The sequence below is a fragment of the Aquarana catesbeiana genome, linkage group LG13 (assembly GCF_042186555.1).
Source record: "Aquarana catesbeiana isolate 2022-GZ linkage group LG13, ASM4218655v1, whole genome shotgun sequence".
In the NCBI taxonomy this organism is placed as follows: Eukaryota; Metazoa; Chordata; class Amphibia; order Anura; family Ranidae; genus Aquarana; species Aquarana catesbeiana.
The window spans coordinates 94,876,362-94,896,591 of record NC_133336.1 but is presented as its reverse complement, the minus strand read 5'-3'; the positions used below and the strand labels follow the sequence as shown (position 1 = coordinate 94,896,591).

The window sequence follows — 20,230 nt, the reverse complement described above, 5'->3', positions numbered from 1 at the left end:
TATACACCGCTCCAAAGATGCTGCTTGCAGGACTTTTTTTCAACATCCTGCCAGCGCATCGCCTCAGTGTGCAAGCACTCGAGCTTTCACATAGACTGCAGGGGAGCCGTTTTACAGGCGCTATTTTTAGCCCAAAAGCGCCTGAAAAACGCCCCAGTGTGAAAGGGGTCTAACTGTTAGATTTTATGCGATGAAGGGAAAAAAAAAAAAAGAAATCGGCCTAATATATCGGCCCAAAAAAATCGGCATCATATATCGGCCATCGGCCACCGCGATTTCTAAATATCGGCTTTGGCATCGGCCAGAGAAAAACCCATATCGGTCGACCTCTACAAGAGACCACAAACTTTTGGCCATATAATATAAAATACATAGTTAAAATACACACATAGTATGTAAACGGCCTTATCTGCCAAAGGATTTATGTCCAGATACATTAGTCATTTACACATCTCTGCCAGCAAGGTGACACAACTTACTTTATTGTAATAAGAGCAAGGTAACACCATTTACTCTGATCATTTTAGTGCAGTCACCTTCTATACTGCAAGTTTACATAAACAATGGAAGTGTGTTTTTGACCTGACCATCTTTTGCTTGAGCATACAAAAAGCACTATGTATCTATATGTCATCATTGGGTTTAAAAAATAAAAAACAAAAAAACTCAATTTCCTATACATATTTGAATATGGGAGTAATCCTTAACTGAATGCAAAAAACTTCCAAAAAAATAGAAGATTTTTGCAACTGACATTAAGTACATTCATTCCTTACAAGTGTCATTTGTTCACTCTCACTAACCCCTACATTGCTCAGTATTAGCCAACAATGCTGGTTCTGTGCAGCCTAAAGCTGGGTACACGCAGGCTGAAAATCGGCCAGTTCAGTAGGAACCGGGCGACTTTCGGCCCATGTGTGCAGCTCCTCATTTGACAGAATCTGAACGAGCATGCTGGAAAACCAGCATCCAATCAGCAGATACTGGCTGATCACTGTATTCTGGCAAGAAGGGGTGGGGGGTCCCTTGCCAAAACATAATAGCCCAGCGAGGGGATTGCCATACTGAGCCTGCTGTGTTGAACAAAAAAAAAAAAAAAAAAAACACTTCCCTTTGTGTACTCAGCATTAGATATCAAGTCATTGTTGTTCTATTAAACTGTGCTCTTACAGTCTCCTTGACCATCTGGTGCCAGGTTTGTATTGTTTTAGCCAGTTGTTTAAAAGTGAAAGCATGAGCTACAAACAATGTGTCACAACAAAAAGGAAAAAAAAACAAAAAAAAAAAAAAAACACAAACACATAAAACAATTGTTTTAGCAATGAGATTATGAGTAATCTGTGACCTGTTAACAAGAATGAAATGCTTCTCATTCATTCAGTATCTGACATGTTACTGCTGACAAAACAAACGACTGAAGGACAAAACACTGAACAACAGTGATCCCTAGCCATCAAGAAAAAAAACATATTGGCCATGAAACAGCAGCACTCACCTCACAGGGAGGGGGTTAGTATAGAAAGCAGAGATGCTGAAAAAGGTAAGGGGCAACACTTTGAGAAAAGGTTATATCAGGCACAAGGGAGCCAACATGCAAAGATCCCAGAGAGGGTGTCAACGAGGCATTGGGTGAGGAATAAGCAGCAAGTCATCCCAAAAGAAGCTCCTGATTGCTGGCAGCTGGGGTTTTTCATCTGCAATACAAAGCCAAACAGGTGTTGCGTCTCTGCATGTGCTCTGGGAATGCATCCCAGGGCTGAAGGATCTCACCTGCTGCCTTCCTTCCAAAATAGCCCATAACATGACCGTACAGGTCCTTCAGTGGAGCCTCGGCTGCCGTCCTGTGCTGCTTCTGCAGGGACACGCTGGCCTTAGGTTTCGAGAGAGCATGGACAACAGTTTTGTATACGCCTCCTAAAGAAGCATGAGAAGGGGCTCTCTCTTGACTGCTAGACCTCGGCCTCGTGCGGCCAGCTTCCTTCTGCACTTGAGAGGGAGGATAGGTTACATCAGTTTGGTCACTACCTGTCTGGCTAATTCCAGATGCTAATCTCACTGCCCCCATGGCTGCAAATGCTGTTGGCTTGCCTGGATCTACAACAATGGAAGAGTTTGAACTTAAACCACTTAATTTCCGTAGCCTGGCCTTCCAAGGGGCATCTTTGTTCTCCATGGAATTGCAGAAGAGCACCGCCTCAGTGCCTGGGCGGAAGGAGACCTGCACAGTGCTGCGTTTCCGGCGCATTGCTTTGGCCTTATGTGTCATAGACTCACACAGATGCTTTATGTTGGCCCCATGTTCACTGTGGTGAAATTGAGAAGATGGCAATTCGAGACCTTCATCTTCCTCAGCAGCTTGCTGTCTAAAAAAAGCTCTTTTCCGGTCACCTTGCTCCATGGCAGTTTTATCACTGTCAAAGATTTCCCCATCAGCCAGAATCCTTACATGGACATCCCTGCTCCTACCACCAACCTTTAACCCCCCTGTTTTTTTAGGAATGTGTTCTTCTAAGCCTGCACTACACTCAGTCTGTTGAACATTGGAATGTGTGCAAGGAAGCCCCTCGGAAAAGACTGAATAGACCTCTCCTTTAACACATGACTCTAGTTCTGTAGAATGCTCCAATTTCTGATCTGATGTCAACCTATTTTTTGCTACCCCTTCCTCTTTTAAATAAGCCCTTAAACGTGGCAAAAGATCTGTCCCTTCTAACTCCTCATACCATCCCTGCTCAATGTCTGCATCTGTCAATCCAGCTGAGCCAGCCAACTGGCAAAGGTGATCATATATACTGCCATCGGCCTGTGTTAGGGGTGCTTCCTGACAGTGTGGGTTAGCACAAGAGGGATCCGAAGTCTGAGGGAAAGGATGGTCTGCAACAGGCACTGCACCTTTCAGTCTCTCAGCTGCAAAGGGCCCCACGATGTCAGAGGTACTGCTACTGCGAGGCAGAGTTGTGGTTTCTTCGTGAATGGCTCCAAAGGTCTCTGAAGGGGTCTCTTCACTCTGAGAATAATGCCTTACCCGTTGTGCACGGGGAAGCACCGGGGCATCCTCCATTTCTGTCAAACAAGAAAAAACAGGAATCAGATTTTCAACTAAGGATACAATATTGTTAGATTCAATAAAAGGCAACTCCAGCTAAAACATTTTATTTGTGTGTTAATTAGTAAGCAGATTTGCATGCTGCCTTTTTTTTTATTTATAATGGGACTCAAGAAGTAAGCTTCCCCATTCCCAGTTCCCTTCCAACTGCCACGGCCATGACAAAGCCAAATAATGGTGCCATGAGGATTCCCCATATCACATACTAACCTTTGGTATAACCCTTTGGGAGAGAAAAGAAAACAAATAACTGTGGGGGACCTTTGTAACTCAAAGGTGTAAGGGCTGGTTCACACCAGAGTGCATTTCCAGTGCATTTTTATTGTGCATCAAAACTGCACAGACAGTTTTTAACATGGGTTCCCATGGCTCTTGTTCACACCAGTGCAGTGCGTTCCAGTGCAGTCAACAAAAGTAGAACATGTTGCATTTGTTCTGTATGTAAAAACTGGAACGTGGCAAAAAACAAAAAAAATGCACCGGAACACATACGTCCTTAATTGGGATAAAGAAAAAAAGGAAAAACTGGAATGCATCAAAAACACACCAGAATGCATCAAATACGTGCACGCAGAAAAGCAAAAACTGCGGTGTGAACTGGCCCTAGTAGTTAAAAAAATAAAATAAAATAATTGAGTGATTCAACCCATTGCTGCTATCCTAAGCCTAATCCTAAACTAAAACATTGCATTTTGCTGGAGTTGTCCTTTAAACTTGGAGAAAAAAACAGCAAGGAAACTTTTGAGTTAGCTTAACATTTTGCCACTGTGTAGAAAGAGGTTTAAATAAAATAGATTTAACAGAGATTGGAATACTAGGAAAAGCAATGTTTCTAAACTTCTTTTTACACAGGACATATAACAAATCCAAGCTCAAGGGTATTCATTTGCTTTGGTTGTCATCAGGATAGGGGTTAGTGTAAAGCCTGGTACAGACGATCAGATTGTTGGCCAACAAAGCGTCAGACTTTTGTCAAAAGGCGTGTGCCTGGATCTTGTCTTGCATACTAATGGCACACAACTGTCGGCCAGCAAGCACGAATGTAGTGACGTACTACGTGGAATTTTAGCTCTTTAGCCCCACCCTTTGGGCACCTTCTGCTAATGTCGTGTTTGGTGAGCATTGAATCCGAGCATGTGTGTTTGTACTTTGGACTTTTGTGCGACGGACTTGTGTACAGACGATATGACAACAGACCACTGTCTGCCGAAAATTTACTAGCCTGCTATCCAACATTTGTTGGCTAAAAGTTGGACAACAATTGTCTGAAGGAGCGTACTAAAGGTCGGATTTTAGGCCAACAGTCTGTCATAACACAATCCCCTGCCAACAATCGGATCGTGTGTACGAGGCTTTAGGTAAGCTTTAATTAGTACAGAGGTTTCCATACAATAAACAGCATGCATAGGAAGGCAGAGAGAGCCAAAGCATTATATACAAACTGTCTTTAGATTACACCTAAGACTGATGTCCATTAACTCAACTTGCAGACTATTTTTTTTAACCAACAAGGGGTTCAACAGCAATCCCGGTTTGTAGTTCAGAGTTTAATTCTGGCCTCTGCTGCACCTACATGCAGTTTGTCCTTTACATGTTTGTGCAGTCTTTGTGAAAAGGATTATGCACTCCATTGTTGGCAAAGACTAGCATGTTTCAATTTTCTATGTAAATAACTGGACTGCCACAATCTAGGCTTAATGTCACCTGGGCCAATTGCACTCTTGAAAAACAGCTGTGTTTTGGTAAATTTGCTAGGCAGTACCCAAGCAATTTGGCAATTTGGTAAATTTTCAAGGGTACTCTCTTGAAAATGGGGGGTAAATGTCCATGACAGCCTGGGCCCACAGGAAGTGGGTTAGATAATGCAGGCCATCATTCACCCTAGAAAATGACGAACGGAACCTTGGAGCTGTGTGTGGGGAACCTCACCAACAATGAGATGATCACTGCAGTGAAGGTCAGCAGCAAGATTCACTTCAGCTGCCATAGTATGCCTCCTTTTGTTTTGGTTAAAGGTGCAAGACAGCATATTTATAGTATGAAAATCACTTCAGCTACTACTGCAAGCCTCTTTAAAAATAAATAAAAGAGAATTCTAATTTTCCTTGCTTTGTTTTACATTTTACTTGGTGTATTTTATTAAAAGGAGTTAATATAATTAGGGGGAAAAGGGACTCAAAATAGCAACTTTTGCAGTTTAACACCAGGCACATCTGCTTGTGTTTGATATCTCTCTAAATTTTTAAAGTTGCTGTTTAGACATTTTGTATTGAGTAAAACGTCTCAAATATTTTTTTTTTTATTTTTGTTATTTTTTTTCATTTTTTTTTTTTAATATTTATAAACAGATTTGTGTTTGTAAACGAATCTATTCGTAGTACTCTGCTGTGAACCATTGTCCTCATTTTATGCGGACGTTCATATAGATGTTTTTTTTTTTTCTTACCTACAAACCTATTATTTTGAATCTGAAGATAAACAAACCCATTCATACCAGCAAACCCCAGAGACTGATGCAGTGAAGGTAGGTGAAGGGGGAGGAATGTTTGGACAGGGAGAGGTGTCTAGCAGTGATCTGATTAGGTAAGCTATGGGCAGGGGAAGAGCCGTTTGACTGGGGAAAGGGCATCGCCGGAGAGGGGGGAGAGGGCTGGAAGAGAAGTCATCTGACAGGGGAAGAGAGCTGGAAGAGAAGTCATCTGACAGGGGAAGAGAGCTGGGAGAGGAGGAGTCTGACGGGGAGAGGGTTGGGAGAGGGGCAGTCCAACAGGTGGAGAAGTTCCTCTGAAGGGTATGACTGGCCAAGACATAGCTAGGAAAGGAGCTGATGACTGGGGGAAGAGGTGCGTGCTGTGGAATAAGCAAACCTACAACTGTTTGTATGCAGAGTTTACTTACAGAGGGGCAATTCAATTCAGGATCAATCTATGATCCTTTCTAACAAGCAAGCAGCTTTGTATACACATTTACAGAAGCATTAAATGCAGCTCCTGTGTATTTAGGAGCAGCCCTGTGCTCCTGACCTTCACTTGCAGGCTGCCTGTTGGGTACTACTCACAGCTCCAGCTAGATGGAATGATGAAAGCTGTTTAACCCAATTTGTTTTAATGCTTTCCTACCCAAGTATTAACTTTGGCCGTGAACTGTCTACTGTTCCAGAGGCACAAAACTTCCTTAGGGCGTGACCAAAACAGATTAGCAGTCAAGTCTTAACTCGTTAATAATTACAGATATTAGTGCGCTACATAAACAGAGGTCAAATAATTATTTTGACCTCTGCTGCACGTCTTTCTAAATGACTTATATGAAGCCAGAGCTAACTTTGAAGCTTCAGAACCTTTCCAGGAGGCCTCTGACGGCTTTGCAGCTGTTCTTGGGGTGTTCCGAAACTATCCAGCATGGGATCCAGATGAGACGAGCCTCACCACCAACTCAATTCATTTTGCACTTACAGTCAGTTGAAATAAGAGGGTAAAGGTTTGCAACTACCAGCATGAGAAATTTAAGACCCCTTTCACACTGTGCTGCCACCGGCGTCAGCGGTAAAGCGGCGCTATTTTTAGCGCCGCTTTACCGTCGTAGCGGCACTATTCGGCCGCTAGCCGGTTGGTTTTAAACCACCCGTTAGCAGACGAAAAGGGGCTAAATCCACCCGCAAAACGCCGCCAGAGCGGCGTTTTGCCTGTGGTATCGCAGCGCTGCCCCACTGATTTCAATGGGGAGCAGAGGTGGAGGAGCGGTGAGTTCACTGCTCCTCCATCGCTCCAAAGAATCTGTTGGCAGGACCTTTTCTGATACCCTGCCAGCGCACCGCTCCAGTGTGAAAGCCCTCGGGCTTTCACACTGGAGTGAGTGGAGCAGCTGTTTTAGCCCCGGTTCACACAGGGGCGGCACGACTTGCAGGTCGCCTCAGCGAGGCGACCTGCAAACGACTTCCGCGACAACTTGCAAAACGACTTCTGTATAGAAGTCTATGCAAGTAGCCCCAAGTCGCCCCCGAAGTAGTACAGGAACCTTTTTCTAAGTCGGAGCGACTTGCGTCGCTCCTATTAGAACAGTTCCATTGTACAGAACGGGAGGCAACTTGTCAGGCAGCTAGGTCGCCTGACAAGTCGCCCCTGTGTGAACCGGCTCTTAGGGTGGTGTGCAGGCGCTATTTTTAACGCTATAGCGCTTGCAAAATGCTCCAGTGTGAAAGGGGTCTAAGGGAGTAAATAAATCAGGAAACCAAATGAACGAAAAAGGGAAAATTTTGTAGCTCAGAATGTGCAAATCCTGTAATTATGAATGTCTACTAATAAGAAGTAAAAAAAAAAAAAAAAAAAATGAACTTGACTAGTAGATTAGGCTATATATTTTCCTGTCTGGAGAAACCAATGCATTCCAGTTAGAATTAAAGTGGTTGTAAAGTCTTAAGGTTTGTTTTTTTATCTTCAAGCATTCTATGCATGATGGTAAAAAAAATAAACACTATGTGCAGCTCCTTCCTCAGCCCCCCTAATACTTGCCAGAGCCCCATCCCCATCCAGTGATGTGCATGAGAGCCGCGGCTCTCCCGGTTCTGTCCCTGCTTATTGGCTGAGACAGAAGCAGTAATGACTGGTTCCCGCTACTGTGAATCACAGCCAATGAAAAGAGAGCAGGGCTGGGGTCGAGCCACCCTTCGTGTGTGAACAGACACACAGAGCAGTGGCTGTGGAGCCCCCATACCAAGCTGCTTGCTATGGGGGCACTAGGCAGGAGGGAGAAGTCAGAAGTGCAAGCAGGGGACCCAAGAAGAGGAGGATTTGGGCTGTTCTGTGCAAAACCATTGCACAGAGCAGGTAAGTATAAAATGTTTGTTATTTTTAAACAAAAAATAACTGCATTTAATATCCCTTTAGCAGAAAAATGATATAGTAGCCAAAAGTTTGTAAATGCTGGAATTAAAAAAAAAAGGAATAAACAAACATCAAGCAATAAGAAATTACCAATTATCAAGCACTAATATTAGTGCCTACACAACATTATAAACAGTGCAGAGAGCTATTAAGTCAGACATTCCCAAGCATGATTAACCCCAGAAAAATCTTACATAATATCACAATAGATCATAATTGCAAAAAGCTGACCAAGCTGTAGTTCAGATGTCTTATTTCACATACATTTAGTAATAAAGTGCAAGGGTTTTCCCAACAGAGAATCCCAATACTCCATCAGTCACCAAAGGAGTATTTATTGCAGTCTTGTTGCCTGATTATTTTCATTTTATCTTGTCTGCATGTAATATGAAGGGCCCCTAAAATAACATAATATGGGACTATAAAAAAGTAATAGTAAGTAATTCATAACGTAAAGTTTTACAGAATAGAGTATAAACACAATTTATAAATACTTTTAAACATACTTTAAGTAATTTGGTAGTGATGATGTGTTATTAAGACAATGAACTGCTTTTTAATGAAAACAAACAAAAATTGGAAGTGCAAATGGGTCTCAAACTTGGGATAATCAAACAGATTATACAATAAAAAACTACATAAAACAGAATTGTTTTTCAGCAAAAACCATCTGTCAAAATGATCTACAGATCCGAAGATAAACCTGGAGCTGAAGTTGAGCTTGGCCCTTCTCTAACCATGCCTTCTTATTTTGATTCTTCAATAATATAGGCAGCATGGTTAACCAAGAGGGGCCCAGGAGATAGTAGGTGTGGAATCAAACTAGAAAAAAGTGAAAATTTACACACAGCTTTAACTGCCTATACCTTCAGATCTACCAGTCCTTTTAAAAGGTGGTTTTCACTAAAGAGAATCCCCAAAAAAACGCATAAAACATCTGAACCACAACCAAAGCCCATCTATTAGAAATATTTTTGTACAACTAAAGATTACTGAGCTGAAGCCATTAGAACAAGTAATTAGGGAACGTGCACAATAACAAGGAGAAGAGATTCCACCCTAATATTCATCTTTATTCAGTGTAGTTAAAGGGGCTGCAGACAGTGGGTATGTGCGCAGACAGAGGTGCCACTACCTGACAGCTCATCGGAAAGCAGAGTGAGAACAATATCAGGCAGAAGGGGTTTGGAAGGATGGATCAGGACAGGTGCACTTTTAGCGCTGCGGATAGAGGCTGATGGCAGGGCACTGTCCCCAATGGATCGGCTCCTCATGGCTTTAAAAAAGAAGACAGAAAGACAGGAGAGATCGGGGAGAAAAGGGACCGGAAAGGAAAGAGAAGTGACTGATGAGTGCAGCAAAACCACAAGAAGCAGGCAGAAAGTGACAATATGCAAGTGGAGAGTGCGCTCCATACAAGAGGCACTGTAATGTGGAGGTGACGTTATAGATCATAATTAACAGCTGAGCAAGGACACAGGCAAAACAAAGAACAGACGTATCTCAAACAGCAATATCACAATGAAGCACAACACACACGTACAAATAAGCAAATGTGGTCTTTGGGGAAGATTAAATGTGCTGAGCAGTGAGCACTAAACACTAGGGGTTTATATTGAGAAATATGTAATATCTAAGGTCTGAAATCTTCATAATTTAATCAATATAAATGAGCAGAACATTTTACAGAACATATATATATGTGTGTGCGTGAGACATCCCATGCACTCAACTACAGCCAACAAATTAGCTCTGTTGTACTAGTAAACAATTAAAGAAAGGAAATAGGAAGCACTGCAAATGGCAGCCAACCTTTTCTGTGCAGCCCAAAGAGAATCTGTCATAATAAAAATATGTGTTGCCAATGACAACTTTCCTATTGCTGACCTGGCAATAAAACACAATGTCCACTTATCTTGGAACCCAGTGGCACCCGATTTAAAAAATACTCAGCGAAAGACAAAAAAACAAAACAGAAAATAAAAAAAATGCAAGGTTCTGGCTATTTTCTGTAGGCATAGGTGGCGTCACTGGGTTGAGATTTGAGGATCTCAGAAATCACAAGAAAACACTCCAGTACAGTGCACGCACAAATTCTCAGATGACTCAGGATTCTTGGCTTATCCAGATTCTTATGAGAAGGTCTAGCGACACCATCCTCACCTAGGTTATCCTGCTATATATGGGAGTCTGATTTTCTAACTTGCACTAGAGATCTAGAATCCAGCTGGCTGCTGTAAGACACTAAACACTTCTTTTTCATAAGCCTCACAGCATCTTCTTTTGTGTTGGAAAAATAAAACCTAGGTAGATCATTGATGAAAGCAATGTTTATTGCCTGGAAAGGTGTTATGCATTGCAAACAGAACATTTTGAGGTTTAACTTTTCCAGAGATCACATAATTGGAAGCTAAGGTCAACAGCTCAACCAGGTTCCCTCAGAATATGTGTAGTACACAAATGATCACTAAAATATCTGTGATGAACCAGGTTTAATAAAACTAGACATGGTGTGAGATTCTTCATAGTAATAAAACAGAACTTGATTTTAAAATGTGTAATCATCTGTCTGTGACTAATTTACATCTCCTAAATAATGGTGACATCAAACACAACTTTAAGAAATGTATCAAAATTAAATGTCCATGCTATGTGCTGCCATTATGTCTTTCTGAAAATGTATGGATACCACTGAAAGATAATTACACTATACAGCCAAAAGAATGTGGGCATCCCTCCAAATACTGAGTTCAGGTGTTTTCAGTGAAGGGTACTACTAATGCTAAGTATGCAAGACATTTTAGACAACTGCACTATCCCAATATTTAAGCAACAGTTTGGGTAAGACTATTTTCTGATCTAGCATGACTGTACCCCTCTGCACAAAGCTAGGTCCATAAAAAAAACTTGGCTTGACAAGTTTTAAATGGAGCAACTTGAGTGGCCTGCACAGTACTCTGGCCTCAACCCTACTAATCACCTTGGGATGGAACTGAAAGACTCATTGTGAGCCAGGTCTTCTTGTCCAACATCATTACACGTAATCTCACAAAAGCTCTTTTGGCTGAATGGGCACAAACTCCCAAACACATACTCCAAAATCTTGTAGAAAGCCTTCCTAAGCACTATTTAACAAACATATTACAGTCATTCCTTGCTAGAGGAGAATACTCATTACGCATCTTCACTTCCACTAAAATAACCATTGCAAAAGCATAGAAGACACCCTACTGAAATGTAAAAAGCCAAATAGATGCAGTAATAATAAAATGGGAAACTCATGGAAATATTTCAAGGTTTAGCAACCTTATATAACACTATCACAACCCCTTGATCACCAAGCCTAATTATTATCCATCTAAACATATGGAGACTCCCAAGCCCTCTCTTCTCTCGCTATTCCCTTATATTTTTACTTCACCACCCACCCAACACAATTTTTCCATATTACTATTTCCCATATACCCTATTCTCGATTCACTCAAATACACACCTAAACCTCACAATACAAATCACAGAGCCTCAGGGAAACCTCAAACCCATTAGGTATAGACTATTATGCAATCCAAGGCCCATTCTATACCCTGGTGAAGTTTAGTGCTGGATTCCCTTTCATTTCTCCCTTCCTTAAAGTCTAACTCCTTGTATCAACATACAGCCTAGTGTAGGCATACGTGTAACACTGTTCTTTTAAGTACCTGGAATCTATTTTATATTGTTTGAAATACATGATCTGTATGCTTTAAAACTAATACAACAACAAAAAAAAACACTTCCCCAAAGACTGGTGGCTATTACAGTAGCAAAGGTTGGGCTGACTCCAATATTAATGGCAATGGTTTTAAAATGAGACATTCAACAAGCACATAGAGGTGTGAAGAGAGAGTGAGCATGGACATTTGATCATATAGTGTATTTTCTATTCCTGAACAGGGAAAAGTACCTTAACTTGGAACAACCTTGTGAATTTGTAAAATGGTATCACCCAACAAGTGCATGACACGTATAAGAGGCTTATTTGAAAAAAAAAAAAAAAAAAGTGTAAAGGTAAATAAGTGATAGCAGCCAGTCAGATTCTAGTTAAAGGGCAAGTTTACTTTTACAGAAGATGCTCCGTACATCACAAAAGCAGCCTCAGCGCTTGTAAGCATCATAATGGTGACCATGGCCAACAGTCACTGGTCAGCGTGGTCACATGTCTGCTCTCACCATGTAAACTCTCTCCTGTGCCTCCCTCTTCCAAAACAGCACCTCAAAAGAAAGAGGAAATTCTCACTGGTCAGCAAGGTCATGTGGCCGTGCTGACCAATAACCACTCGCCACTACTATGAGCATTATGCTCATAGTAGTGCTTACAGGCTCTGGAGATGCTAGTGCAATGTATGGTGAGTGAATCCTCTTCTGTAAAAGTAAATTTACCCTTTAATCTTCTACTGTAAATGTTTGTTGCTATGAAAAACAATGACATCCAGCAGGAAAGAGAGTGATGAACAAACAGCAGGATCTGACAGCATAGTCTGTACACAATGCTTAACCTTTATATTTGTCCCACATGTGCCAATTGGAGAACACAAAAAGGTACAGTAGATGTACACCCAAACTGAATGGGATTTAGTTTGCTAAAGCACTGTGTATTCATTTATTTTTTTTTTTTTAAATTGTCATACTTTGTTGCATCTCAGTTCTGCTCATCTACTGTACCTTCTTTGCAGCCATTTGCTGTCCCACCAATTTACTGGTGGTTGCTACCTGCTTACACAAATGCAAGAACCCCTCACATTGCCGTAACAATGTTCAGGTATGGAGATAAATCACTCCGACCCCAAGCACTACATTGTGGGATGTGTCTTCTCATGCTTTCGTCAACAGCAACAAATAAAGAAATACAGAAGGTTCTTCAGGTGGCACTTGGAGGGGGGGGGGGGGGCAACTATCAGTTAACTATTAGGTCTTGCTGCTTGTTTAGTATTTTTACCCTCATAGGCATTAAGGGATCACTGAATTTCTTAGCAACCTTTCTGAACACACTGCTTAGTAAGCAGTCTACATAGACAAAGCACTAAGGTTTTCCCAGTTTGGTCACTTGCGGTCTTTACCACTGTGTATTATATTGTTTTTTTCATTGACAGTTGCAAGAACTTCTACATGGGGACTATTAGGTTTGCTATGCTAACACACAGCAAGAGACAGTGAGAAGCACACCACTATGATTTGACGGAAGCTTAATGTGGATGAAGACAGCACAATCTATTTCCTTGTAGTGTCCATCACATGAAGTGGAAGGCATATGGTGAGAGCTGCTCTCCACACAGAATCTTTGTAGTTTTAGCCATCATCTGTGCTTGCCAAGCATTGGTCCAGATACAGTTATCGATAATAAACACAGCTATATATAGTCGGCCATAGACGGTTTAAATCTTGGCTGGTTCAGCAGGAACCGGCTGAGAAATTAACCATGTATTGGCAAGCTGGTCAAACCCAAGTTGATCAATCAACCACCTTAGGTACATCCAGCCTGTCTGATTTTTAATGCGGATATCGTTGTGTTCTCCTGGTCGGGTCGGCTCCCCCCACATTTGCCAGGAGGATACAATAGCTCCATGTGAGGGAATCCCCATCAACACTCACTGTGTTGATGGGGGAATCAAGTAATTTTCTTTCCTGCAACCCGTGGTTGCAGGAAAGAAAATCGCTTCGTTAGGGCTGGCTTAAGCAAACCCTTCATTTGTTAGAAGCTATGAGCTGTGATGTTCACCATCTGAAGTTAACACAAGAATAGGTTCTAAATCTATATACCATGGAAATTGTGTACTGTTGACTTTAAAAGGGGCTCCGCTAGAATGCTAAAAATCCATGTAATTAGGCTATGGTGGAAATAGCCATTACATGATCTATGTACCAAATGCTAGATCTGGAAAAGTAAGAATACAAATATTGCATGCAAAATGTTTAGGCTGCTATTGGGGGGTACATCCCACTGTTGTACATGTATATACAATCTTCCACTATGTAATGCTGTAATATGTTTTATGGACTATGTCTGATTTTATGATTATATGCCAATAAAATTGGTGTTAGCCTTTTAACTTTACTATTTGCCTCTTAACTGCTTCAGAGATCCTGAGGGGTTTCACTTTTGCTGCTATTTTGCATGCAATATTTGTATTATTTCCATAATTGGGATGTTGGCAGTTTTTGCTTTTATTCCACCTAGCTGTGCTCCTATATTAGATCTGGAAAGGCAAACCCAATCCAATTAACAGAGTCACTCCTCTGGACAAGTATGTAGTATGTGGGTCAGCTGCTCCCATCAGGGGCCACTCAGAGTCTGGTGCTTCACTTGTCTAGCCCACACTGGCTACAGAGCTCTAGGGCTAAGTCATAATATAATATGTGTTTTTTTTGTTTTTTTTTAATTAAAAATGGTGATATACACCAGCTTTTAAAAACACAGGCTAACAGATATGAACTGTACATATATATATATATATATATATATATATATATATATATATATATATATATATATATATATATATATATATTATAGCAATATTTTCAATATCTAAATTAGCATTTCAGTATAAGATAGTAAATCAGCCACCAACGTAGGGAATGGATTGTCATGAGCAATGGAGTCATGAAACAAGTTGTGCAAATGCCATACCAATGGTTTTCTGGCGCACAATGCTTCTGGCTTTCTCAGTGCCAGGTGATCCTGTGGTGGTGGCACTGCGCTGGCGCATGGGTGCCTGCCCAGGCTGCTCTCTACTCCACCCTCGAGAAAAAGACTTGTCCACAGATCCCTTCTGGAATTCATGGCTGCCTCCTAGAGGTAGTTGAAAAAAAAAACACACAAAAAAAGAAAAAAAAACAGAATGAGCATAGTACACAAAGTAAGCAATAATATTAACAAGCTTTACACCAAAGTAATTTTTCTTTCCCTGTAAGCTCAAATCCAGGCAAACTGCAAACACAAGGAGGAGATTTATATAGAAGGATGCCTAAAACCTGACCTGTATCTTAGTGCAGAGTTCTTCACACAAGCAGAAAATTACATTTCTGGGGGGCTTTCTGAACACAATTGTGTATGGAATGCCTCCGGAAGCCATACTGCATTGACTTTATAGAAAATTACCGCAGCTGCAGTTCAAAAAGGAAAGGTAATTTTAATAATGTTACATTATGGCTTGTATAGCAATTGTATATTCTATAATAATTTTTCACTAGCTATATTTTTTTCCCCACAAAAGTGGAGTTACCCTTTGAAGATAAACTATTACTGCTACAAATGCATCTATAGATTAGTGGGCAGTGCTCTAAAGAGTGCCTAGTGCTTGATATTGCAGTATAAAATTAGCATGCAATAATATATGGAGCTTAATGCACAAACCTATAAGTTAAGTAAATTATTTCATATAGAGCAGGGTGCAAAAAGTAAAGAAGTGGCACAGTACAATGCAGCCTATTACATAAAAGTTCTTGGTATTTTAGGTTTGTTAAACTACAACTGATGATACTGATTGGATGTTATGAATAATGCACATTGCTTGTTTGCATTCTGCTGGTAATGTGTACATAGTCAACCTTTGCCCTTGTGTTTCTTCTGCTTTTGCTCGCTCAACTTGTCCAGTGGCAGCTCGTTCAGATCAAGATGGTAGACATTCTTGGCCAAAACTTTTGTCAACGTTTCCATGGTGTGAGCCCATTCTGTGGCTTGCTCCTCCCAGTGAGTCAGAGTCGACATTACTGCCAGTAAATCGTCCCATAACTCCCGAGAAACACTAACATGTAGACTTGACTTGATCCAGGCCACAATCAATGTCTGGTGGATAATTAAAAAAACGTTAATATGAAGCCTGTTTTAAGACAATCAAATAAACAGTTTACTGGGCTCATGAAAGTTAATTATTTTTGTTAATGTATGTGCCAGTGTAAAAAACTGAAATCAAGCACAGCTGCAATGAGTCTAGAATACCACAGTCTTACTTTTAATAATAATCACATTTTAAACAATTAATATTTTTCACTTAAAATTACAGTGGACAAACACATATTGATGCATACAAACAATATTCTATCCCAATTTACTTTAGCAAGGTCTTCATACAAAGCTTGGCTTTGAGGAAGGAAGCTAATGTACCCATGTTAGGAATATTAAAAGATGAATTCCAGGTATGGATATTTTATACATAGTTACATTGATCCACCTTGGACCAATGTAAATATGTATATACAATACCTGACAGATGCCCTGTAAGCTGTATATCACTGAAGTAGACACCACTATTCCAGTAATCTCCATTTGCTTCCAGGTCCTGTGCTGAGTGGCTGCCCTGAACACAGGAGGTCGACCGCTTGGCACGTGTGCCATTTAGAGAATTTGCGTTTTATGGTTGAATGCAAAGCATTCTCCAATTGGACAAGGTGGAGAGGCAGGACGGCAACGTAAAGATTTATTTTACAATAACATCCACTTCTTAGATTTAATGGGGACCACAATTGCTTTGTGCTCAGGGACCACTGGTGGATTTACTGCTCGTTGTTCTTTAAACACTTAGTTGGTGAAAGTGCTGCTCCAGTTTGCCTTCCAAACTACTACACCGCAAGTGACCTCTGCTAAAGATTGGCTAATCCTCTCCTTTAGGAGAAGGCATGTTACCAAACTTTAGGATTCTGATTACGTAACCAGCAGCAGAAAAAGACTAAAAAAGCATTATCTGCAGGGAAGGTAAGCTCCACTATGCTTCTACTTCTTTTTGTTTCTATGGCAGTATTACTGTTACTTGACTGCACATGCACTTTAAGAAAAGCTGATAAATCATAGCTAACATATTATCATGTACCGACTCCAAAAAAGGGCTCATTTCCCTATTGTGTACCATACTGCATGCGAAGTTTAAAAAAAAAGGTCACAATACTGGCCCAAGAGTTCAGTGGTCTGGAGATCTGGGCCACCTCTCCGATGACCAATGGGAAACCGCATTGAATGGCCCTGCCACTTGTCTCCCTGTCTGCTACCCACGGGCTTACACAATTGTTATTATTACATATGGTTTATCATACACCTGAAAAATTTGCCTGGTGACGCAGGGACTCCCCACGGTGTGGTGGTGGTCCAGCTAACCTTAAACATATGATGTGGCGCTACCCTACACTGCACCACTAGTGGCAGGGATTACAGACTACTATAAATAATGTGTTTACAGTTACTTTAGCACTAGACTCAAGCATTTGTTTACTGAGCATAACAGACTAATCTGAGGATACCTATATGACCCTTATTAGAGTGTTATTCCAATGCACGTAAATTGATTACCCAGAAGTAATTGTCCCCACATCCTCCTACTTGGGTGAAATGGAGAACTCAAATCACCACCACTCTATCTAGAGAAGAACTGGTATTCCAACATAGGATCTGCCCCACACGCTTTGATAAAATGTGGGACATGTAGCTTTGTACACCGGGTTTAGCCCCAACTTCATTTTGCTATTCTGAATAGATTATTATCATGTCGACCTCTTCCCTGGATGGCGTGCCTCGTATGCTGATGTTAGTGTAATGGCCGCCTGCCCTTGGGGTCCATCCACCTGTAAACTAGATGGGATGGAGCTGCCTTCAATAAATGCACAAGCAAGTTGGGTTGATACATTACTTTATTAATATCAAATGGTCATGGAGAGAGTTGGTTAGTTTATTCCTAATCTTAACATGATCTGTGCCTTAAAGGGGTTGTAAAGGCTAGTTTTTTTGTTTTTGTTTTTTTTTTAACAAGCATGTTTTACTTACTTCCTCTGTGCAAGGGTTTTGCACAGAGTGGCCCCGATCCTCCTCATCTGGGATCCCCCAGCGGCGCTCTTGGCTCCTCCCCGCATCGCGTGCCCACTCGGAGACCCAAATTCCAAGGGGACACTCATGCGGGCACGCTCCCGAGTCCTGCTGCTGTGTCCATTGACACAGACAGCAGGACTCGGCCCCGCCCCCGGCTCCCGTGTCACTGGATTTGATTGACAGCAGGAGTCAATGGCTGCGCTGCTATCAATCTATCCAATGAGGACCCGAGACAGTGGCTGGAGCTGCTGTGCTCATCCCCGTCAGTGGAACGATCAGGTTCAGGTAAGTAAAAGTGGGGCTCTGGGGGACAGCTGCACTACAGAAGGTTTTTCACCTTAATGCATTAAGGTGAACAACCTTGAGGGTTTACAACCCCTTTAAGTGGCTGATAGGATGACAACTGCATGATGTTGTCCAGCTCATGTTAATTGAATGGATCACGGTTCTGTACTTTTTCTCTTTCCATGTGAGCTACAAATGGATTTTACTTGGCAGTTGTAAGTTGTCATGTGTAAGTTGTGTTGTTTGTGTGTATTTCAAATAACGAAACTCAAAAAATATCTGATAAATAAATATTAAATTATAAATATTAAAAAAGTAAACTTTTTCATACAACTTCCAAAAAAGGATTAAAGCAGACTAAACCCACTGATTTAACCCTTTTCCCAAACAGCCATCAAGCCCCTAAATGACTGGTGCCGTAACTAATCACACGTGCAACACCATGATAAATCGAGGCTAAGATAGCAGCTTTCTTGGATATCAGGGATAGGAGGGTATAGTTCTGCTTTAAGTCTACAAAATCTCCCCAGCTTTTAGAGTTTTCAAAATCCCTCTGCTCAGTAATACATGCCTGAAACAAAGGTCCTGCCAGACGTCCAGCCAATATCTGATTTTTCCTGCCTTGGTACTGTTGTAGAACCTGTGGGGGGATCTTAAGCACGGACTCTGTGACCCTCAGCATGACCAGCAACAGCTGCATCCTGAAATAAAAGTCAGGCACTAAGGAATTTATGGGAAAACGCCATTGAATATTTAAAAATGCAATGTAAATGCTATCATATAATATTCTAACTTTCCTTTGCTTATGCCATATGAGAATTGCATGGCACAAAGCAGAGCCATCACACCAGACTTTACAAGTTTAATAATACAAACCAGGAATACTGGGAGGACACTGCTAGCACAAAACTTCATACAACAGTGAACCTACCCATTGCTAGATTACAATGCCACAAATAATTTTAAAAATAACTATGTCCAGAAGTCTGTAAAAAATAACAACAATGCTTACTTGCATAAAGTAAACATTAGAAAAACAAGAGGAGGGAGGAGAGGGAGAGAGAGAGAGAGAGGGGGGGGTGGTGGGAGATAAAGAGAGAGAGGGGGGAGGGGGAGGGGGGGAGAGAGAGGGAGAGAGAGAGGGGGGGGGAGAGAGAGAGAGAGAGAGAGAGAGGGGGGGGAGGGAGAGAGAGAGGGGGGGGGGAGAGAGAGAGAGGGGGGGGGAGAGAGAGAGAGGGGGGGGAGAGAGAGAGAGGGGGGAGGGAGAGAGAGAGAGGGGGGAGGGAGAGAGAGAGAGGGGGGAGGGAGAGAGAGAGAGGGGGGAGGGAGAGAGAGAGAGGGGGGAGGGAGAGAGAGGGGGGGGAGTGGAGAGAGAGAGGGGGGAAGGGGGAGGGAGGGAGAGAGAGGGGGGAGTGGAGAGAGAGGGGGTAGTGGAGAGAGAGGGGGTAGTGGAGAGAGAGAGAGAGAGAGAGAGAGAGAGAGAGAGAGAAGGGGGGGAGTGGAGAGAGAGAGAGAGAAGGGGGGGAGTGGAGAGAGAGAGAGAGAGGGGGGGGAGTGGAGAGAGAGAGAGGGGGGGGAGTGGAGAGAGAGAGAGGGGGGGGAGTGGAGAGAGAGAGAGAGAGAGAGGGGGGGGGAGTGGAGAGAGAGGGGGGTAGTGGGGAGAGAGAGAGAGAGAGAGAGAGAGAGAGAGAGAGAGAGAGAGGGGGGGGGAGTGGAGAGAGAGAGAGAGAGAGAGGGGGGGAGTGGAGAGAGAGAGAGAGAGAGGGGGGGGGGTGGAGAGAGAGAGAGAGAGAGAGAGAGAGAGAGAGAGAGAGAGAGAGAGAGAGGGGAGTGGAGAGAGAGAGAGAGAGAGAGAGAGAGAGAGAGAGAGAGAGAGGGAGAGTGGAGAGAGAGAGAGAGAGAGAGAGAGGGGGGAGAGGGGAGAGGAGAGAGAGAGAGAGAGAGAGAGAGAGAGAGAGAGAGAAGAGAGAGAGGAGGGGGGGGGGAGAGTGGAGGAGTGTAGGGTTGTCCCGATACCACTTTTTTAGGACCGAGTACAAGTACCGATACTTTTTTTCAAGTACTCACCGATACCGATACTTTTTTTTTAATGTCACGTGACAGTTTTTTTGTTTTTTTTTTTTTTGC

At 42.1% G+C, this 20,230-nt stretch overlaps 1 protein-coding gene across 1 annotated transcript in view; it reads right to left on the bottom strand.

Moving 5' to 3' along the window:
* The window catches only part of RALGAPA1 (Ral GTPase activating protein catalytic subunit alpha 1), a 474,136-nt gene that overhangs the window by 331,542 nt on the left and 122,364 nt on the right, over positions 1–20,230 (bottom strand). The window contains 4 exon segments of the mRNA XM_073610203.1: positions 1,771–3,063; positions 14,654–14,815; positions 15,574–15,811; positions 18,675–18,804. Coding sequence (XP_073466304.1) covers positions 1,771–3,063; positions 14,654–14,815; positions 15,574–15,811; positions 18,675–18,804 — 1,823 coding nt within the window.